This window comes from Micromys minutus, assembly GCF_963924665.1.
Source record: "Micromys minutus genome assembly, chromosome: 1".
Lineage (NCBI taxonomy): Eukaryota > Metazoa > Chordata > Mammalia > Rodentia > Muridae > Micromys > Micromys minutus.
This window is the reverse complement of record NC_137969.1, coordinates 169,338,799-169,357,083: the sequence shown is the minus strand read 5'-3', so window position 1 is coordinate 169,357,083 and position 18,285 is coordinate 169,338,799. Positions and strand designations below refer to the sequence as shown.

Here is an 18,285-nt window from a genome sequence, read left to right as displayed (position 1 = left end):
GCTGTCATGTGCACAGGCAATGGTGGCTTGTTCGTAAGTGAGCCCAGCCCAGTGAGTGCCACCGGGAGCACGCACAGGTGTGGACAGCGAGTCGTAGAGCGAGGAGTCTCAGGTGCGTTCCGCATGCGAAGAGGAAGCTTGAAGGGATGGGTCTAAATTCTGCAGCCCTTGTCCAGAATTTTTGAGACCTTGAAATTTCCGAGGGCCACCTGAAGGCAGGCTGTATCATTAGCATTAAAACAGAACTACTTCCAGTTTTTAAAGGGAGGTTTTGATACAAGGTTGGCCTCTAATGGTTCTTCCTGCTGATTCTCTTCCCCAGTGCACCGTGAGCATCATTCCCTCAGATGAGGATTTATTTCTTTCCCTTACAGGGAACGTGATGCTCCCTCCATAGTTAATTGTCACTGCCTGAGTGTGGTCTCTTTATTATCTGAGGAAGGAGGGTGTCTGATAGGATGCCCCCGGGTCTGGCTGAGAGAGCACTTGATGAATATGACAGCACCTCTTTCCCGGATTGCTTTGTGTGGCTAGGCCTCCCCTCTTGCACTCTGGGACTCCAGTCTCCAGTCTCCAGCTGAGGGTGGGCGCTGCTGGCTGTGCTCATTGGGGATCTGGCTGCAGGTTACCATCAGGAGCCACGGGGCATCCGGCCCTTTCAGCTGGCGGTGGCGCAGAAGCTCCTTTCGCACGTGTGCTCAATCGCAGACTCCAGCACCCAGAATCTGGACTTGGGGTCCTTCGAGAAAGTGGACTTCCTCATTTGCATTCCACCGTCAGAGGTGACCTATCAGCAGACCGTTTTCCGTGTCTGGCATTCAGGTAGGGGGACCCGTCAAGAAGGTGTGAGGCCCGGGGGGAGGGGGCCTTTATCCGCCCACTGTCACAGAATGGATGTTGTCGCCATGCATTGCTGTAGATGGATCAAGTGCTATCGTTGCTCGTTTATTATTGATCACAAAACATGACGGCGACTTTCCGCAGGATTGAAAGTAGAACCATTAGCTGGCTTTTCGGTATTTCTCTCTTCCGTTCTGTGACCAGTTGCTGCTAACTGGCTCTCATGAAGCATGTCTTACCTCCTTAGTGCCATGGTGTTGGCCCTGTGGCTTGAACCTGAGATACTTCTGTCAGGAGCTTGGACATTTCCCATCTCTTGGTGTTACCTGTTGGAGAGTTGTTGCTCTAGGGGCTTGTTTAGTTGGCACCCCTGGGAGAGGGAAACTATGCCCATAGCCAGACCGTTGCCCAGCTACCTGGGCTGAAGAGTTTGGAGATACTCTCCTGCCCGTGTATCTCTTCTGTAGGCCCTCCTACTCTTACCTTCTCCCATCAGGGCAGGCCACACAGGCTGACCCACAGTGTGTTGGTGGTGAATGAACCCAGGAGCTCCTGAGGTGTTCTGCTGTGTTGCAGGGGTTCTGCTGGAGCTGGGCCTGGAGAAAGAGCCTGTGACCAAGCAGAGGGCAGAGCAACACGTTCTGAAACTAGACACGGAGGCCCAGGCAAGATTTAAGGCCTTTCTGCAAAACTCCTTCCAGAACCCACATACGCTCTTTGTCCTCATCCACGACCACGCCCACTGGGATCTAGTGAGGTCAGACCTCCTGGTCTGTGACGGTGACATTATTTCTCCTTGGGGATGAGGGCACAAGACTTTCGTGAGTTACTAGGGCTCAGTGTTTGTAAGCAGAGGATGTGGGGGAGTTTTCAGCATCTTAGAGCTGTGTGAAATCACTGAGACCACTCAGTATTGTTTCCAAGGGCTGAGTGTTGTAGAAGGGGGAGCATCAGGTGGAGTTGGGATCCAGGTCAGAGATTTTGATGGAAGAGCCAGGCCTTTAGCCAGAGCTTCCGAATTACAGCCTGAGGTTGTTGGGTAAAGCATTCCCTGCTAGAACTCTGGTCTAGGACCATGGATGGTGGTTGGTTTGGCCCTTCCTGAAGGACAGCCACCTTTTACTCATTTGAAATGGGTCTCCTCCTAGATGTGTGTGAGGCTGCTCAGTTGGATACTGCTGGAGGCTGGTTACCTTCAGGGGTTTGCCTAGCTATGGCCCCTGAAGTTCCTGGGCCAGGTCATAGAGCAAGGATTTGATCCTTATACACTGTAGCTGTTTAGGCCTGGCAGGACCTGGACAGTTGGCTGTCTAGAATCTACATGTGTGTTTGGAGGAATGAAGCATCTGGAAATGGTAGAAACCAGTGTCTTTTGGATCTTTCCTTTGGGCACATGTGTCTCGGGTAGCTGCCTGGAACTTAGAAGATGAACCACTGACTTCTTTATCCTGCCCCCTAGATTTAAGAGAGTGCCAAGGCCATTGTCTTACAAAGAAAGCTTGGGCCAAACCTGGCTTCCAAGACCCCAGATCCAAAATGCTTCCCATTCCTTTAAGATTGTCTCTAAACAAATGTAGAATTTGTCCTCTTAGGTTATCTTTCAATCATCATCTCAAGTCAGTAGGGCTTTATTTGACTTTGTAAATATTATTATTATTATTATTATTATTATTATTTATTGTCATTATTTTAGGCAAAACCTGGTCTCCTGTAGCTTAAGCTACCCTTGAACTTAGTATATCACCAAGGATGATCTTGAATTTCTGACCTTCCTGCCTCCACCTGCCAGGTGCAGGGCTCACACGTGTGCACCACCATGTCCTGTTTTATATTTGCTGAAGATCAGATGAGGGCTTTGCACACAGTAGGCAAATTAGTCCCCTCCCAGCCAACGTCCTCTGTATGTCATCTGGTCCCCTGAGTCTCCTCCCTCCCCACTCATATCCCCATCGCCTCTTGGTGGGAGTTACTGTTCTAGAGTGCACACAGTATCATGCAAGAAGTCCACCATAGCTCCTTCCCTGATAGTCAGGTTTTTTTGGTATGTATTGAGGACTGTTAGAGCTACAGATACAAAGTCTAGTCACTTCTTCTTTTCTAGTCATGGGCCGAGCAATAAGCTTCAGTTGTAGGTTCTGCTGGGGGAACTAGTTATAAGCATAACCAGCTGCCTTACCCCGGTAATGTTATCCAGCAGTGTGAGTCATTCTATTTAACATGTTTCCTTTTCCTCCTCAGCAGTGCTGTTCATAACATCTACTCTCAAAGTGACCCGTCTGTGGGATTAGTAGACAGACTGCTTAACTGCCGAGAGGTGAAAGAGGCACCCAACATTGTGACCCTCCATGTGACCTCTTTCCCGTATGCGCTGCAGACTCAGCACACCCTCATCAGCCCCTACAATGAGATCCACTGGCCTGTCTCCTACAGTAACGTGAGTGCTGCTGGGTCATAGTGTAGCCAGTGTGCTTAAGTTTAGTCAGTTGGGAATGAATGGCTTCCAACTCCTAGGACCTTTGGTTTGGTCTGGGGTTAGATTTAAAGCCCTGGCTTTTGGGAGAAATGTCTGAAGCCAGTCCATGGGTTGTCCCATCTTAAATGTCTAAGTAGAATAGTTGATTTGACATTTTCCCCAGGAACTGAAGCTCTGAGTCTCAGGCACTAGAGCCCTGGGAGATAGGAGAGGTGAAGTGGCTTGGTATGCATCCATGATCAAAGCTTTTTTTTCAGACAGAACTCACACCCTCTAGCCTGGGAGGCTTTTTTTAGATGGCTACCTGTCATCGTTTATGAGAGTAGATGCCCAGAGTTCTGGTAATTTGAGAATTCTGAGTGGGTAGAGTCTAGCTGGGCACACAGGACTAAGTACCTTAGAATTCTGGATTTTTTTCAGAATGCTTCAGTCTTTCCACAAACTTCCAAGGATACGGATGTCTGGCTTTCATCCCATGACATCAGAATTAGTATTTTTTTTTCACTGTCTTCAGACACATCAGAAGGCATCAGAGCCCATTACAGATGGTTGTAAGCCACCATGTAGTTGCTGGGAATTGAACTCAGGACCTCTGGAAGAGCAGTCAGTGCTCTTAACCACTGACCCATCTCTCCAGCCCCAGAATCAGTATTTCTGTGGCACTTCCAATGAGCTCCACTCTAAGTGTGCTTTATTCCCACAAATTTATGCAAAAGAGCCAGAGGGTCTTCTGATTTACAAACAAGAATGGGAAGAAAGGGGTGGGCCACTTGCACAGGACTCCTATTAGGGGATGACCCAGGGACAGGCTCCTCTGCCCTAGTGTTTACCCTCTCTGCTATTTGAGAGCAGGGTCATGCATTTTGGACAATCTCACCCAACTTTGCTTGGCCCAAGTCAGAGGAGTTCCTGCGTTCATTTGGAAAATGTTTTATGTCAGTCTAAGACAACATTAGATAAAGTTGAGTTCACCCATTCATCAGTCCAAGAACTGGTGGGAACACACCATCTCTGTTCTTTTTTCTAGGCCTGCAGGATGATGCTTACAAAGAACCCACCCCATAGGACCACAGGATCAGTTCTGTTTAGAACCAATAGTTCTTAATCTTCCTAATGCTGCAACTCTTTAATACAGTTCCTCATGTTGTGGTGACATTTCATTGCTACTTCATAACTGTAATTTTTCTACTATTATGAATCATAATATAAATGTCTGATATGCAGGATAGCTGATATGCGACCCCTGTGAAAGCATCATCCAACCTCCAAAGAGGTTGTAACCCACAGGTTCAGAACCACTGGTTTAGATCAAGCTGCCAGTCAACACTGTCCACAGACCTGAGCTGTGAACCTCCAACTTTCCCTGTGAATGTGACATTTGAGTGATGACTCTCTTCCGTTTAGGGAGTGGACCTGTATCATGAGAGTAAGAAGTACTTCGGGCTGTCTGAGTTTATTGACTCCACCCTGTCAGGACACAGTCTTCCTCTGCTACGATATGACAGCTCCTTTGAGGCCATGGTCACTGCACTGGGGAAAAGGTACGTTTCTCTTCAGAGTTGCTAGAAATGCTAGGTAGCTTCAGGAATAGGTGGAACATGGAAGTCTGCACAGATGGGTCACAGAATTCCAGGAGGGAGTTCACCTCCCTCTCTCCCTGGTAACCCAGTCCCTCCATCTTCTGCGTCTGAATCACTGTGGGCCAGTGACACTTCTACCATGATGCTGCTCCAGAACATTGTTGGGTGTCTGTTTTATTCTTGTTAACCTAAATTTTATTCTGGGATACAATGAAGCATTTGAGAAGCAGCTAAAACCTTCCAGGTCTTGTGCTTAAGCTCTCTTGGCTTATCTCTTGTTTAATAACTTGGCTCATGACCAAGGCAAGACCCTAAGTTCTTGACAACTTTCCACAACTCTTGGGGCTTCCATGTAGCCTGTGGGAAAGGTTCCTATGCATAACCACATGTGAGCTCAAGTCAAATGCTTGCTGTGCGGGCAAGAGGGGCGGAGGCTGGATCCTCAGAACCCACAGTAGAAAGTCAGCGGTAGCAGTGTTCATTTACTCTAGTGTGAGTAAGTAGAAGAGAGTGAACACTGAGGTTTGCTGGCTAACCAGTCTAGCCAAATGGTGAGCTCCAGGTTCACTACCTAAAATAATAAGGTGGAGTGTTGTTGGCTCATCCAAAGTTGACTTATGGCTTCCATGGGTTCATTCATGTGCATGTACACCTGCTCATCCTGTGGATCTCTAGAACTCTGTCAGTGACCTGAGATGCCTCAGTGTTCTGATACCTCTCCCCAGCTTGTGTGGACCACTGAGCTTTGCCTGCCTCCCACTTCCTGAGCCCATCTCAGAAACTCTGGGAGGAAGCTGAGGGTTCACCTCCTGGTGTCACAGGCCCAGAACCAACCTCGCTCATTGTTTGATATGTTCTGTCTTGAAAACACTGCTTTGTGCATTTCTTTCTCATGGGAAACAAAACTGATTTCTGTCACTCCACCTTGGCTGGGAGCAGAAGTCTCTACTTGTCCTTCAGTTGGAAGACGTTTCAGTATCACACTTGTGATTTCTGTGTATCATTTGCCTAATGCACCAAATCAGAGCAAAATAATCCCTGGGCTACTCGGTACCCTTTATGCCCAAATCCCCAGGGCTGCTTATACCTCCCTGCAACCACAGTGGCCTTTTCTCAGGCTACCTCTCCAATGCACATAACCTCTAAAGTCACTGTGGTGCTGAGCCATGAAAAGGAGGTTTGGATTGAAGGAGTGGGTGACGTCATGGGCTTGGGGAAAGTGCTGTTACTAATGGTAGGCAGCAAGATAGCTGCCCCGTTGGAACCCAAATGGTAGCTCTGCCATGGTGTGGCTCCTGAGGACTTAGTCCAGCTAGAAGAACTCACATGAGCATCATGGATATGTTTGGAGACCAGAGAACAACCTCAGGTCTCTTTTTTACCTTCTGCCTTGTTTGAGACATGGTTTCTGGTTTGTTTGCACTAAATATGTAGGCTAGCTTACCTGGGAGCTTCGAGGAGTTCTCATGCTCATGGAAGGACTGAGATTACAGCTGTGGGTGTGCCTGGCTTTGATGTGGGTACTGAAGTTTGAACTCAGGGCTTTATGAATGCACAATAAACATCTTACTCACTAAGCCACCTCCCTTGGGTCTGATACACAGGTTAGAACTGCCAGGTAGTCATGGGAACAATCAGGGCCATTGTGGGGAGACAATGTGGTAATCATGGTTTCTGAAGCAAAGGAAGAGAGTCTTGCCCGTTCTGTCTATGTCCTGGTTTGTAATTCTGTCAGCTTAGACATCTGGTCATGTCTCTAAGAACTCACTATAATTTAAATGGCCACAGTGTGGCCTTTAGGGTGGTCCCCAAGTCTGGGGACTTGGCAGCTCTGTGTTCTCCCATTTCTAGTGGAAGCCTGGGACAGACTGCCATTGTACTAGTTTCCTTTGTCACTGCTGTGGTGATCCACTCGATGAAAGCATGCCAGGGAAGGAAGGGTTTATTTTGGCTCACCATTTGAGGGTACAGTCCCTCATGGCAGAGGGGTCACGAGAGGAGTGTGAAGCGGCTGTCTCCATCACAGCTACAGGCAGAAAGCAGAGAGAGATGAATGCTCTTGTCCAGATTGCTTCTCCCTTTTTATTGAGTGTGACTCCAGCCTGTGGGTCAGGACTTCTTTGGAGTTGGACAATCCTTTCACAGGGTTCACCTATAACCACTGGAAAAACACAGCTATTTACATCACAACTCATAATAGTAACAAAATGACAGTTATGAAGTAGCAATAAAACTAATTTGGGGTTGGGGGTCACCATCACATGAGGAATTGTATTGATGGGCTGCAGTGTTAGGATGGTTGAAAACCCACTGCCCTACCGATTTCTGTCCTATCTGTAACTTGGGAATTGCCTATGGCTTGGTGCAAGCGTGGCCAGCCCCGGGGTCATGGGCATGGTCTCTTTGTGTTCCTTGCAGGTTCCCCCGCCTGCACAGCGCGGTGATCAGGACATTTGTTCTTGTGCAGCACTATGCGGCCGCCATGATGGCTGTGAGTGGCCTCCCGCAGATGAAGAACCATACATCCGTGGAGACCCTAGAGATCACCCAGAACCTCCTCAACTCCCCGAAGCAGTGCCCCTGTGGCCACGGGCTCATGGTCCTGCTGCGTGTGCCCTGTTCACCCCTGGCAGCTGTGGCCTATGAGCGACTGGCCCATGTGCGGGCTCGGTTGGCTCTGGAGGAACACTTTGAGATCATTCTGGGCCACCCCAGCTCTGGCATCACTGTGGGCAAGCACTTTGTGAAGCAGCTCAAGGTGGGTGTTGTACTCAGGAGCAGAGGGCTTTTGCAGGAGCCACTGAAGGACAGCAAGAGGGGGTGGTGGCAGCAGGCCCTTGAGATGTAACCACCCCTCCATCTCCTTTCTGGGTCCCCACTTCTCAGCCCCAGGATCCCTATGCCCCCCCCCAGCAGGCCCACAATGGTGTACTTGTGAACATTCACTTACATCTCTTGTATATACAGATGTGGCAGAAGATTGAAGATGCGGAATGGAGGCCTCAGACTTACTTGGAGTTGGAGGGCCTGCCCTGCATCCTGATCTTCAGTGGTATGGACCCTCATGGGGAGTCGCTGCCACGGTAAGTCAGGAATCAGAGCTCCTGAGGTCCTAAGGTGATCAGAGGTGGTGGTGGGGGACATCCTGTGTTACTACTGTTTAACCCCAGGTGGAGAATTTCATACTCCCAGTCAGCACGGGTGGTATATTTGGGCTGGTTTTTCAGAGCAAAGTATCCTAATTGTGGACAGTATTTTCCAGTTCTCAGAGGATACTGTTGGGTGGAGGCTAGGAAGAGAATGAACCCAGTTTGAAGGATCTTTGTTTGTTAGAGAAAACAGTCCATGTAGGATTGTGACCATCATCCCTAGAGCTGGGGCCAGTCATTCTGGTTCCTTGACTATTGTGGTAAATTTCTGGGGGTCTGGGGGTGGGCTCCTGATGCCACTCAGAAAGAGTAGGTTATTGAGTACAAAGAGTAAATGTCTTTCTTAGTGTCCTATTGCTGGTGAAGAGACACTATGACAAAGGCAACTTATAGAAGAAAGCTTTTAATTGGGGACTTGCTTACAGTTTTACAGGGTTAATCAATGATCATTATCATGCAAGGAAGGGTGGCACCAGGCAGTCAGGCATGGCACTTCACTAGATCAGTAGCTGAGAGCTTACATCTGATCTGAGAGATAGATAGAGATAGAGAGAGAGAGAGAGAGAGAGAGAGAGAGAGAGAGAGAGAGAGAGAGAGAGGGAGAGAGAGGACAGAACTGCCCTGACATGAGCTTTTGAAAGTTCAAAGCCCAACCCCAGTGACAGTCAGGCAACCTCTTCCAACGAGGACACACCTCCTAATCCTTCCCAAACAATTCCACTAACTGGGAAATAAACATTCATATACAAGCCTGTGGGAGCCATTCTCATTCAAACCTTCCTGTGTGTGCGTCTGCAGTCACCACAGACACTTGACCTTGGAGTGACTCCCCTCACTTTCTAGGCTGCACACACTAAGAACAGGAGGTCACTTGTCCTCCTACCAGGCTTTCATAGCAGTGACTATGTCTGATTCCATTGCTGTCATATTCCTAGCTTTCAGCACAATCCGGAGGAAACATTAAGTGTGGATGGCTTAATTGAATATCCAACATTCAGTCTCTAACAGTACACATAGGTCCTGATGAATATTCAGTTTCATCTAAATGGATAAAAACATTAGAGCCTAAGTGTGGGATGAGCTCCATGGTTTAAAGAGGGCGGCAGGCATGGCCCTATTTTTCTGTCCTCTAGCAGCAGAAATAACCTTCTGGGTACGGGAGAGGCATGGGATGAATATGAACACCTTCTGTCCTCCCCAGGTCTCTGAGGTACTGTGACCTTCGTCTAATAAATTCCTCCTGCCTGGTGAGGACAGCCCTGGAGCAGGAGCTGGGTCTGGCTGCCTACTTTGTTAGCAATGATATCCCTTTGGAGAAGGGGCCCAAGAATGAGGCCTTGGAGAGTGATGGGGAGAAGCTGAGCAGCACAGATGAAGATGAGGAGGCAGGGACAGAAGGTGAGGGTGGCCTGGCTGTACCTAGGTTTTCTTACCGCACAACCCCCTGGGGTATCTGCAAAGTGACAGCATCCTTAAAAGATTTGGATTCTGCCTTTCTCCCTGCTCTGTCATTCTTGGTGGTCTGGGAACTTGGGAATTCCTACAGGTTCTTCTATGATCTAGAATTCGGAAAGACTGGGAGAAAAGTGATTTCCTAGGGTTCAAATTCATGCTTTGTTTCAGTGAGGGTAAGTTCCCCCACTTGTTGCCTATGTTGGAGATCAACTCCCCCACCATTACGCTGAATGCTGTTGAAGTTCATGAGACCAGGCAGCAGCATCTGTAGACTTCAGGAGTCTCGGGTCATATTTTTAATATGATATACAAACAGGAGCAGTATCTGGTTCTAGTCCATAGTACAATGGGAAAATAGAAGCTGAGTGTTTGCGGGTACAGAGGTCAAAGAAATGAGTGTAAAGGGCTCTTACTCCACTGCCTGCTGATTAGGCCATGAGACAGGACAGACAGAAGTCCCTCCTGGCTGCAGCTTGTCCTTCAAGATGGCAAGACCTTCTCCCCACGACTTTATGGGTGGTGGCTAATTTTATCATGACTGTGACCATGGTATTAAAATTTTTCATTTCCCTGTTTTCCGTGGTGTGACTACACTCACTGGTCTTACCTGACCTAGTTCTTGTTGTAGTATCCTTTCAATCCAAATAAACCCATTCAAAGAAAACACAATTCAGTAATTAGGAACACAAGCTGCTCATCTATATTGGGCAGATTTACCACTACACTCTCTATTCCCCTCCTGTGTGAGCCCTTATAACTTGCCGTTTTTCCAGGCCTCCTGTTCCTGCTCCTTCTTCTCCTCCTCCTCCTCTCCTTTGACTCCTCCTCTTCCATTTTTCTCCCTGACTCCTCCCCTTCCATTTCCTCTCCTTTTCCCCACCTCCTCTCCCTGTCCAGTCATGTACTGACTTAACATAAATCTACAAGTTCTTCATGTTCTGTTCTTAACTCTGTTCTTGGCTCAGTCTAGCTAAGAGTGCAGTGTGGTGTTTAGTGTCTGGTGTGGGTATGTATATGGGGGGAGGGGCTAAAATGGCAGCAAGGTGAATGAATGAGAGAGAAGAGACGGGACAAAGTGTGATGACTTCCTGACTTCTGGATGCCAGGCTGCTCAGGGATGGTGACTCCTCTGTGTTCTCAGGGTGTTTTGAAGCAGGCTCCACCTCAGAGCAGAGGGGCCCTGTGAAGAGGGAACGGTCCCACTCCCATGACTCTGCATCTTCCTCCCTCTCCTCCAAAGCATCTGGTGAGCCTTCATTTGGAAACATCACATACGGGGCTGCCTCTGACTTCAAAGACTAGAAAGAAAACACACTGGGGTGTCTGCTTAGACTAGGCTTCCAGTCAGGTCCTGTGAGAGCAGATTCTAGAATAGTCTAGAACTGACTCTAGAATAGGCTAGAACTAAACCAGACACCCGAAGCCTTGAAGGCAGGTTAGCACCCTGGCATCCAGCTGTTCCTGCTGGTAGGAGAGAACAAGGTTGCCCCTGGCTGCAGAGTGGGCCACAGCCCTGGCCATGTGGACGCATCTCTTTGGTGTCCCTTTCCTAGATATTGCTTTCAAGGATACTGTCTGGAGAGAGCAGGTGACCCAAGATATGAACTTAGGAGTCTTCATGAGAAAAGCAACAAGAGCTCACAGTGCCCGTACCCAGGAGGAGATACTATGAATAAAGCCTCATGTGGGCACCAAACTCAACAGATCCTTGGTCTTTGAGCTCATCGAAGACCTCATGCACAGGAAACAGCATTGCCCATCTTAAAGTGTGTACCATGCTGGGCGTTCAGTGTAATCTGAGCATTGAAAGGTGAATTCAGTATGAACTCTGCTCTTAAGAAATGTCATCTATGGGGCTGGAATGCCGCTCAGTTGGTGGAGCGCTTTCCTGTCATTTACAAAGCCCTGAATTCAGTCCTCAGACCCACACACATTGGATTCAGTGACATGTGCTTGTGAATGCAACACTCAGTCAGGCAAAAGGATCAAAAGTTCAAAGCCATGCTCAGCTACAGAGAAAGTTTGAGGCCAAACAAAATAATCAGTGTTATGGGAGTGGGGAGAGGTGGGAAAAAAAGGGAGGGTCAACCAAAACTAAGGATGTATGCTTTATGGAAACCTAGTACTGCTTAAGTGGCATAAGAAATACGATTGAAACGGAACAGAAAAACATTAAGATCATCTTTGCTTGTAAACACCGGTGCTGTGTTAATCCTCTCTGGTACAGAGTCACAGCAGCTCCTTTGCATTGTCACATATCCTGGACAGATTTAAGGCAGTTGCTTATCCCAGATTCCAGAGAATAGTCTTCTCTGTGTAGAGCCTTGGTGAAAGAGGTGTTCCCGGGTAGGGGGTATTTTAGGATGAGAAGCTCAGGAGCATGTGGACTTGTGTGGGCTTCCCTATCTGAGATTAGGGAACACCAGTCTGTGGTCTGGAGTAGGGAGAGCTCAGGGCCCAGCAGATTTGATTCAGAATCCCAAGAATGACAGCAGGTGCCATGGATGGTCTGTCCCATGGATATGCACACCCTTTGCATCAGCATGGCGCTCTGTAGCTAAGGGAGGTTGGTTTGTGGAAGAGAAGCTGGCTAAATGTATGTCCATCAGCCTCTGCTTAAATCATCCCAGCATTCCTGGGGTAGGCACAGGAGCAGCTGTGAGATTGACAGGTTGTTCCTGGGGTGCCTCTAATCTTATTCTGTTTTATAGGCTCGGTGCACTATGGTGAGTCCCTGGCTCAGCCCTCAGGACCTCCACAGGGAGAACTTGCCAGATCATCTCCACCCTGTGGCCCTGCAGAGGAGAGCAGGGCCCCTGGGGAGCAACAGCGGCTCCGAGTGAGTCAGGGACCTACAGTCATCAGTAGGCACAGCCCTGGCCTGGTCCCCCAACCTGATTCTAGCCTCAGGACTGGCCGGAGGAGCCTGCAAGCCCCATCCTCCCAGCTGTCCTCCTCCTCGGGCTCATCATCCACAGGTGCGGTGCCCACTGCCAATGTACTGGTCCTTCAAGCTTCTCAGTGCTCCATGGCCAAGGCCTGCCGACAGCCACCCATTGTCTTCCTGCCGAAGCTTGTGTATGACATGCTCCTGTCCACTGACAGCAGCGGCTTGCCCAAGTCTGCCTCCCTCCTGCCCTCCCCTTCGGTTATGTGGACCAGCTCTTTCCGCCCCCTCCTCAGCAAGATGATGACATCAACTGAACAGTCTCTCTACTACCGGCAGTGGACAGTGCCCCGGCCCAGCCACATGGACTATGGCAATAGAGCCGAGGGCCGTGTGGACAGCTTCCACCCACGCAGGCTGCTGCTCAGTGGGCCACCTCAGGTGGGTATCATGCCTGCTGCCCCTGCACAGGTCAGGCCTCCGGGGTCATCTTTGGTTTCAACTATCAGAGGACACTCACGGAGCTGAGGGCCATGTATTCACTTTGTGTGGCTTTTGTGGACATCCTGGCTTCGTTTCTGTTGCTGAGATAAAATACCCAGACATGAAACAACTTAGGGAAGAAAGGGTTAATTTTAGCTCACCATTCCAGGTCACAAACCCAGGAAGGGATGGTGCCCATGTCAGGCTGTGTCTTCCCGTGTCAACTGACATAATTAGGACAAACCCTCACAGACCTGTTCACAGGCTAACTCGATTTAACCAGTCCTTCAAAGGACACTCTTTCCAGCCAGGTATGGTGGCTTTAATTCCAGCACTGGGGAGCAGAGGTAACTGGCTTTCTGTGAGTTCGAGGGCAGCCTGACACATACCAGGATAGCCAGAGCTACACAGTGAGACCCTGTCTCAAACAACAACAACAGCAACAACAACAGACTTCTCAATGCAATGTCAAGTTGACAATTAGTTATGGCAATGAAGAACCCAATGACCCAGAGTGAGCAGAAAGGTGAGGAGGGTGATATTAATCTGTCCCTTGCTAGGTTCCTCCCAGTTTTCTTCTCTGTCTGTCTGAGGCATAAGGATGGTGTCTGTATAGGAATTATTTGTAATTTCACATTGAGTTCGACCTTTCCCATCATACAGAGTCTCTGAATACTTTTCCAGTTAGATACCAAGTGTCAGCATGGGCTGGAAGGTTTCCATGAACTGCTAATGGAGAGTTGGACTCAGGCTATTATCAGTTCGCCGAACATCCTTCAGAGATCACTTTACCTGACAAATCTGCTGAAAGCAGGATTGAGAGATGGCTCAGTTGGTGAGGCGCTCACTGTGTAAACACAGTGACATGTTTTCAGCACCTACATAAAAAGCATCAACACCCATTATCCCAGTGCTGGGGACACACACACAGGATTCCTGGGCCTCACTGACCACCTAGGAGAGTTGTATTAGTGAGCTCCAGCTCAGCAAGAGACTGGGGTCAAAAATAAGGTGGGGAGCAATTAAGGAAGGTACCCAATATTGACTTCTTGTTTTCACGCACACTTACACATACACACAGACAGACACACCCACACACAGAGCCCCAAGAGTCTGTGTGTTTCTCGTGGTGGGCATGAGAGGAGGGTGGTGTGATCTTTAGAATTAGTCACAGACTGAGAGAAGACTCTGGGGTCCAAGTGCCTGAGACCACATTTTGTCCAAATAGTTTCTGACATACAGCAAATTTTGGTCTTCCCAGTTAGAGGTGTTAGAGGCTTAGAGTGCACAGTGACTGCTCTGTTTTATTACCAGTTTAATGTGTACCGTCCTTCCACTCAGCATCTTCATTGCCAGCAACCTATCTCAAGAAATCCAAGTCCAAAAAACACATGTAAGACCACTCACTTTAGTATTATTTATAACGATGAGACATGGTCCAGATTGAAAGCCCCCTGGCTAAGTCTCACCTGAACATCTTTTGGAATACCTGTATCCTAGAATTCAGCCACAGAAAATTTAAGTGGTCTCTCTACTTTGCCAATGAGCTTTCTCTAAGAAGTGTAACTTGAAATCAACTTTTGAATAATACACCCCCTCTATAATGTCTTATCAGTTAGGAAAAAAATCACTGTATATGTGAACATGTCTTACGAAGGCTAGCCCCTAACTTATTGCCTTCAGAGGAGAGGAGAGGCAGGATCAGCAGCACTCTATTTTATTATCAGTCTGTAAGTTTCCTCATTGTCTGAAATGACTATACACTACTTTGTCTAGTTGAAAAAAATAGGAAAAGTAGAGTTGGGGTGATGGGCCTGTTAGCAAAGTGCTTGTCATGCAAGCATGAAGACCCGAGTTCTGTGCCCCAGCACCCACATAGAAATCCAGGCCTGGGGTTCACACCTGTAATCATAGTGCTGGGGAAAAAGAGACAGGTGGGTCCCTCCTTGGACAGCCTACCATAATTAGCAAGTTCTAGGCCAACCGAGAGACTGTCAAAAATGAGGATGGTATCTGAAGAATGACACTCAAGGTTGACCTCTGGCCTTTACATATGTGAACACACACATGCAATAATAAGATTAAATATATTGAATGTGACCAATGATCATTAGTTTTTTAAAAATAATTTTATTTAGTATGTGTATGCATGCATCATACACATATTCCCTGCCCCAGATGAAGGTCGAGTGCTCTCTCTCTCTCTCTCTCTCTCTCTCTCTCTCTCTCTCTCTCTCTCACACACACACACACACACACACACACACACATGTGCATGAGAGTTCATGCACATACATGCCATGGCCCCTAAATGAAGGCAGATCTAAGTACACATTCTTGCTTTGTTCAATGCATTGGTGAATCCACACATCCACATGGTTCTCATTTCTATAATGTGCCTTTCAGTGAGACTGCAGGAGGCAGGAGAATGTTCTACTTGGTGTTCAGTACAGGGACGGGCTTTCTGTCTCCGGGCTCTGATTCTAGTGTCTTCACAGATTGGGAAGACAGGTGCCTACCTGCAGTTCCTCGGTATCTTGTCCAGGATGCTGATTCGGCTGACAGAAGTGGATGTTTACGATGAAGAAGAAATCAATACCAGTGAGTTGTGTCTGGTGACCCTTGGGCTTGGGCAAGTATCCTTCAACCTTTGTCAGTATCCTTGGTAACTGTCTCCCTCCCCCTTTCAGGATGGACTCTCAGGTTCACAGTTTGGCTTATCCCAAGGGTCTTTTCTTTCTTGTAGTCATTTTTTTCTTAATATAGTATTCTTTTGAGAATTTCATAGGGATAGAGTTACTAATGCTGAAATGATCTATGCTTATTTATTGAGTACTTTCCATGTGTCAAACACTGTGGTAAGTACCATCTCCATTTGCTCTTCAGTAAGCAGACCTGTGAGCTGGGCTACTGACTTCTTATGTTAGGAGCCCAGCTTAGCAATAACAAAGCAGGAACTGGGCTTCACTGGCTAGTGGCCTATAGAATGTGGAATTCTTCATCAGGGAGGGGTCCCCAGCTCAGGCAACCAAATATCCAAGACAACATTTAGGGAAGAAAGAATTGTAGAAACCGGGAGAAGGAGGTGTCTCCCATTTGCTGAGTAGATTTGATTGGAATAAGGCAAGCATCTTTCTGCACATGCCTGTGCTGATGGTCGAGCTCACTCTGTTTCCTCCTCATATCCTGCCCAGGATGCATCTGTATCTTCCTCATTTGGCCTTGTCCTGCAAATAAACCTGTGCCTTTGTGTAAGGGGGATTGGCCGCCATGCAGAGGTCACTAGCTGCAGCACATAGTGTCAGAGGCTCCTATGAGCACTGTCTAAGGTTGAGCTTAGGAAAACTTTGAACCCAGTATTTCCACCCAGCCCTGTGCTTGGGGTTTCTGTGGTTTTTCCACACCAGGAGCTGTCGAGTGTCAACTTGCTTTCTTGGATAGAACAGTGATGAAGATAAGATTTGAACACACTTCATCAAACCTGAAAGGGTGCATTTTTTTTTCTTTCTTGCTCTCTCTCCCTCCCTCCTTCCCTTTCTCCCTTCCTTCCTTTTTTTTACTGATTTTGTTGAATATATTTTATTTACATTTCAAATGTTATCCCCTTTCCCAAATTTCCCTCCATATTCCCTATCCCATCCCCCTTCAGTGTTCACATACCCTCTCCCTCCTCCCTGCTCTGACATTCCCCTACACTGGGGAATTGAGCCTTGACAGGACCAAGGGCTTCTCTTCCTGTTGATGCCCAATAAGGCCATCCTCTGCTACATATGCAGCTGGAGCCATGGGTCTGTTCACTTGTACTATTTGGATAGTGGTTTAGTGCCTGGGAGCTCTGGTTGGTTGGTGTTGTTCTTATGGGGTTGCAAACCTCTTCAGCTGAAAGGGTGTTTTCTTAACTACTCTACTTTATCAGTTTTTTTTTTTCTTGCAAAATATGGAACCTTCTTCTTTCATGGGGTATGAAGTGCCTATTAAAGATCTAGTAAACTCCTTCCTTCTTGTGGTCATGTCTACAGCCCCAGGCATATGGCATTTACTTAAATTTGCACCTATAACTTATCTATGGTACACAATCAGCATAATACATATTGATACATCATGCAGTTGGAATTGGACTAATTAGACATTTTGGCTAGCTGTTCAGCCAGCAAACCTTGCTGATCACCAGAAGGCTGTACCAGGTTTGGCATAAGAGGATTCTGGCAAGTGTAAAATGCACTATGTTGTGAATGTTGCTGACCTCTGCAGGGGAAAGTCGTAGCTCATTTACTTTATAGAGGTGAAGCAACACCAACTGAGTCACACTGTCTGGGGCAACATAGATGATAGAAAGAGTCTTGCACAGATACCACCATACAAGGAGCTCAGACTATGTGTGAGGTAGTTGTTTCTTGAAGGCAGCATAAACTCAAGATCAGGATTCTGGAGGACTAGAAACCACTGTGTGGGGCAGAGAGCAGACCTGCATCTGTAGGAAGCAGACTGAAGGCTGTTCACCTGGATGGGGACAGATCTCAGTGCATGATCTTGTCTTGTTAGAGCCATCTTGAAGTATGGCTATGTCAGAAGCTTTCTAGATACAGTAGGGGTCCCCAGAAAGCTGTAGATTGACAGTGATTTGGTTCCATGCATCATCCTTGGGCACAGTTAAATAACTCAGCCTTATCTTGTTTCTTGTGTGTCCCTTTTCCTGCCAATCTCACAGGCCTCCAAGAGGAATCGGATAGGCATTACCTCCAGCTCACCGACCCCTGGCCAGACTTGGAGCTCTTCCAGAAGATGCCTTTTGATTACATCATTCATGACCCAAAGTATGAGGATGCCAGTCTGATTTGCTCACACCATCAGAGCATCAAGAGTGAAGGTCAGGGGCTCAGGAGATAGCTCGGTTGGTAAAGCGCTTGCTGCCCACACATGAAGACCTGAGTTTAGATCCCCAGCATCCACATAAAAAGTGGGGCATGGCATTACATGTCTATAACTAGGGGAGTCAGTTGACACAGGTAGAACTCAGGGGCCTGCTAACCAGCCAGGCTAGCCAATTGGTGAGCCTCAGATTCAGACAAAATCATATCTCAAAAAATAAAACGGAAAAACTCTTGAGAAAGACATCTGGTCAACCTCTGGCTTCCACACACACCTTTGTGGGTGTGTGGATACATGAGTAATGAACACACGCACAGACCACACTAGATATTTTACTTCACCCTGGTCCAAACAGACTAAATTGCTTATGTATTAATAGAATTCAGCTGGCTTGAGATGTATCCTGTTAGTGATGCTATTTGGTATTAAGTGAACAATTTACCAGAACCTGGTTCAGCACTGACACTGCCCCCTGCAGGAAGAAGGAAAGAACTACCACAGAGCCCATGAGATTCCCCAGGAACTTGTGATGGGAATATGTTGAAAGTT

General features: G+C 47.7%; 1 protein-coding gene across 3 annotated transcripts in view; it reads left to right on the top strand.

Moving 5' to 3' along the window:
• GREB1 (growth regulating estrogen receptor binding 1) overlaps positions 1–18,285 on the top strand; it is a gene marked incomplete at both ends in the record, with an annotated part of 66,160 nt that overhangs the window by 31,128 nt on the left and 16,747 nt on the right. The window contains 11 exons of one of the 3 annotated variants that reach the window (XM_080909544.1): positions 709–822; positions 1,417–1,597; positions 3,079–3,274; positions 4,718–4,854; positions 7,312–7,651; positions 7,861–7,976; positions 9,244–9,440; positions 10,639–10,743; positions 12,209–12,825; positions 15,366–15,468; positions 17,576–17,734. In XM_080909544.1, coding sequence (XP_080765670.1) covers positions 709–822; positions 1,417–1,597; positions 3,079–3,274; positions 4,718–4,854; positions 7,312–7,651; positions 7,861–7,976; positions 9,244–9,440; positions 10,639–10,743; positions 12,209–12,825; positions 15,366–15,468; positions 17,576–17,734 — 2,265 coding nt within the window. Of the gene's footprint in view, positions 1–624; positions 823–1,416; positions 1,598–3,078; positions 3,275–4,717; positions 4,855–7,311; positions 7,652–7,860; positions 7,977–9,243; positions 9,441–10,638; positions 10,744–12,208; positions 12,826–15,365; positions 15,469–17,575; positions 17,735–18,285 lie in introns of all 3 variants that reach the window. The other 2 variants (XM_080909543.1, XM_080909542.1) reach the window with 2 other exon arrangements.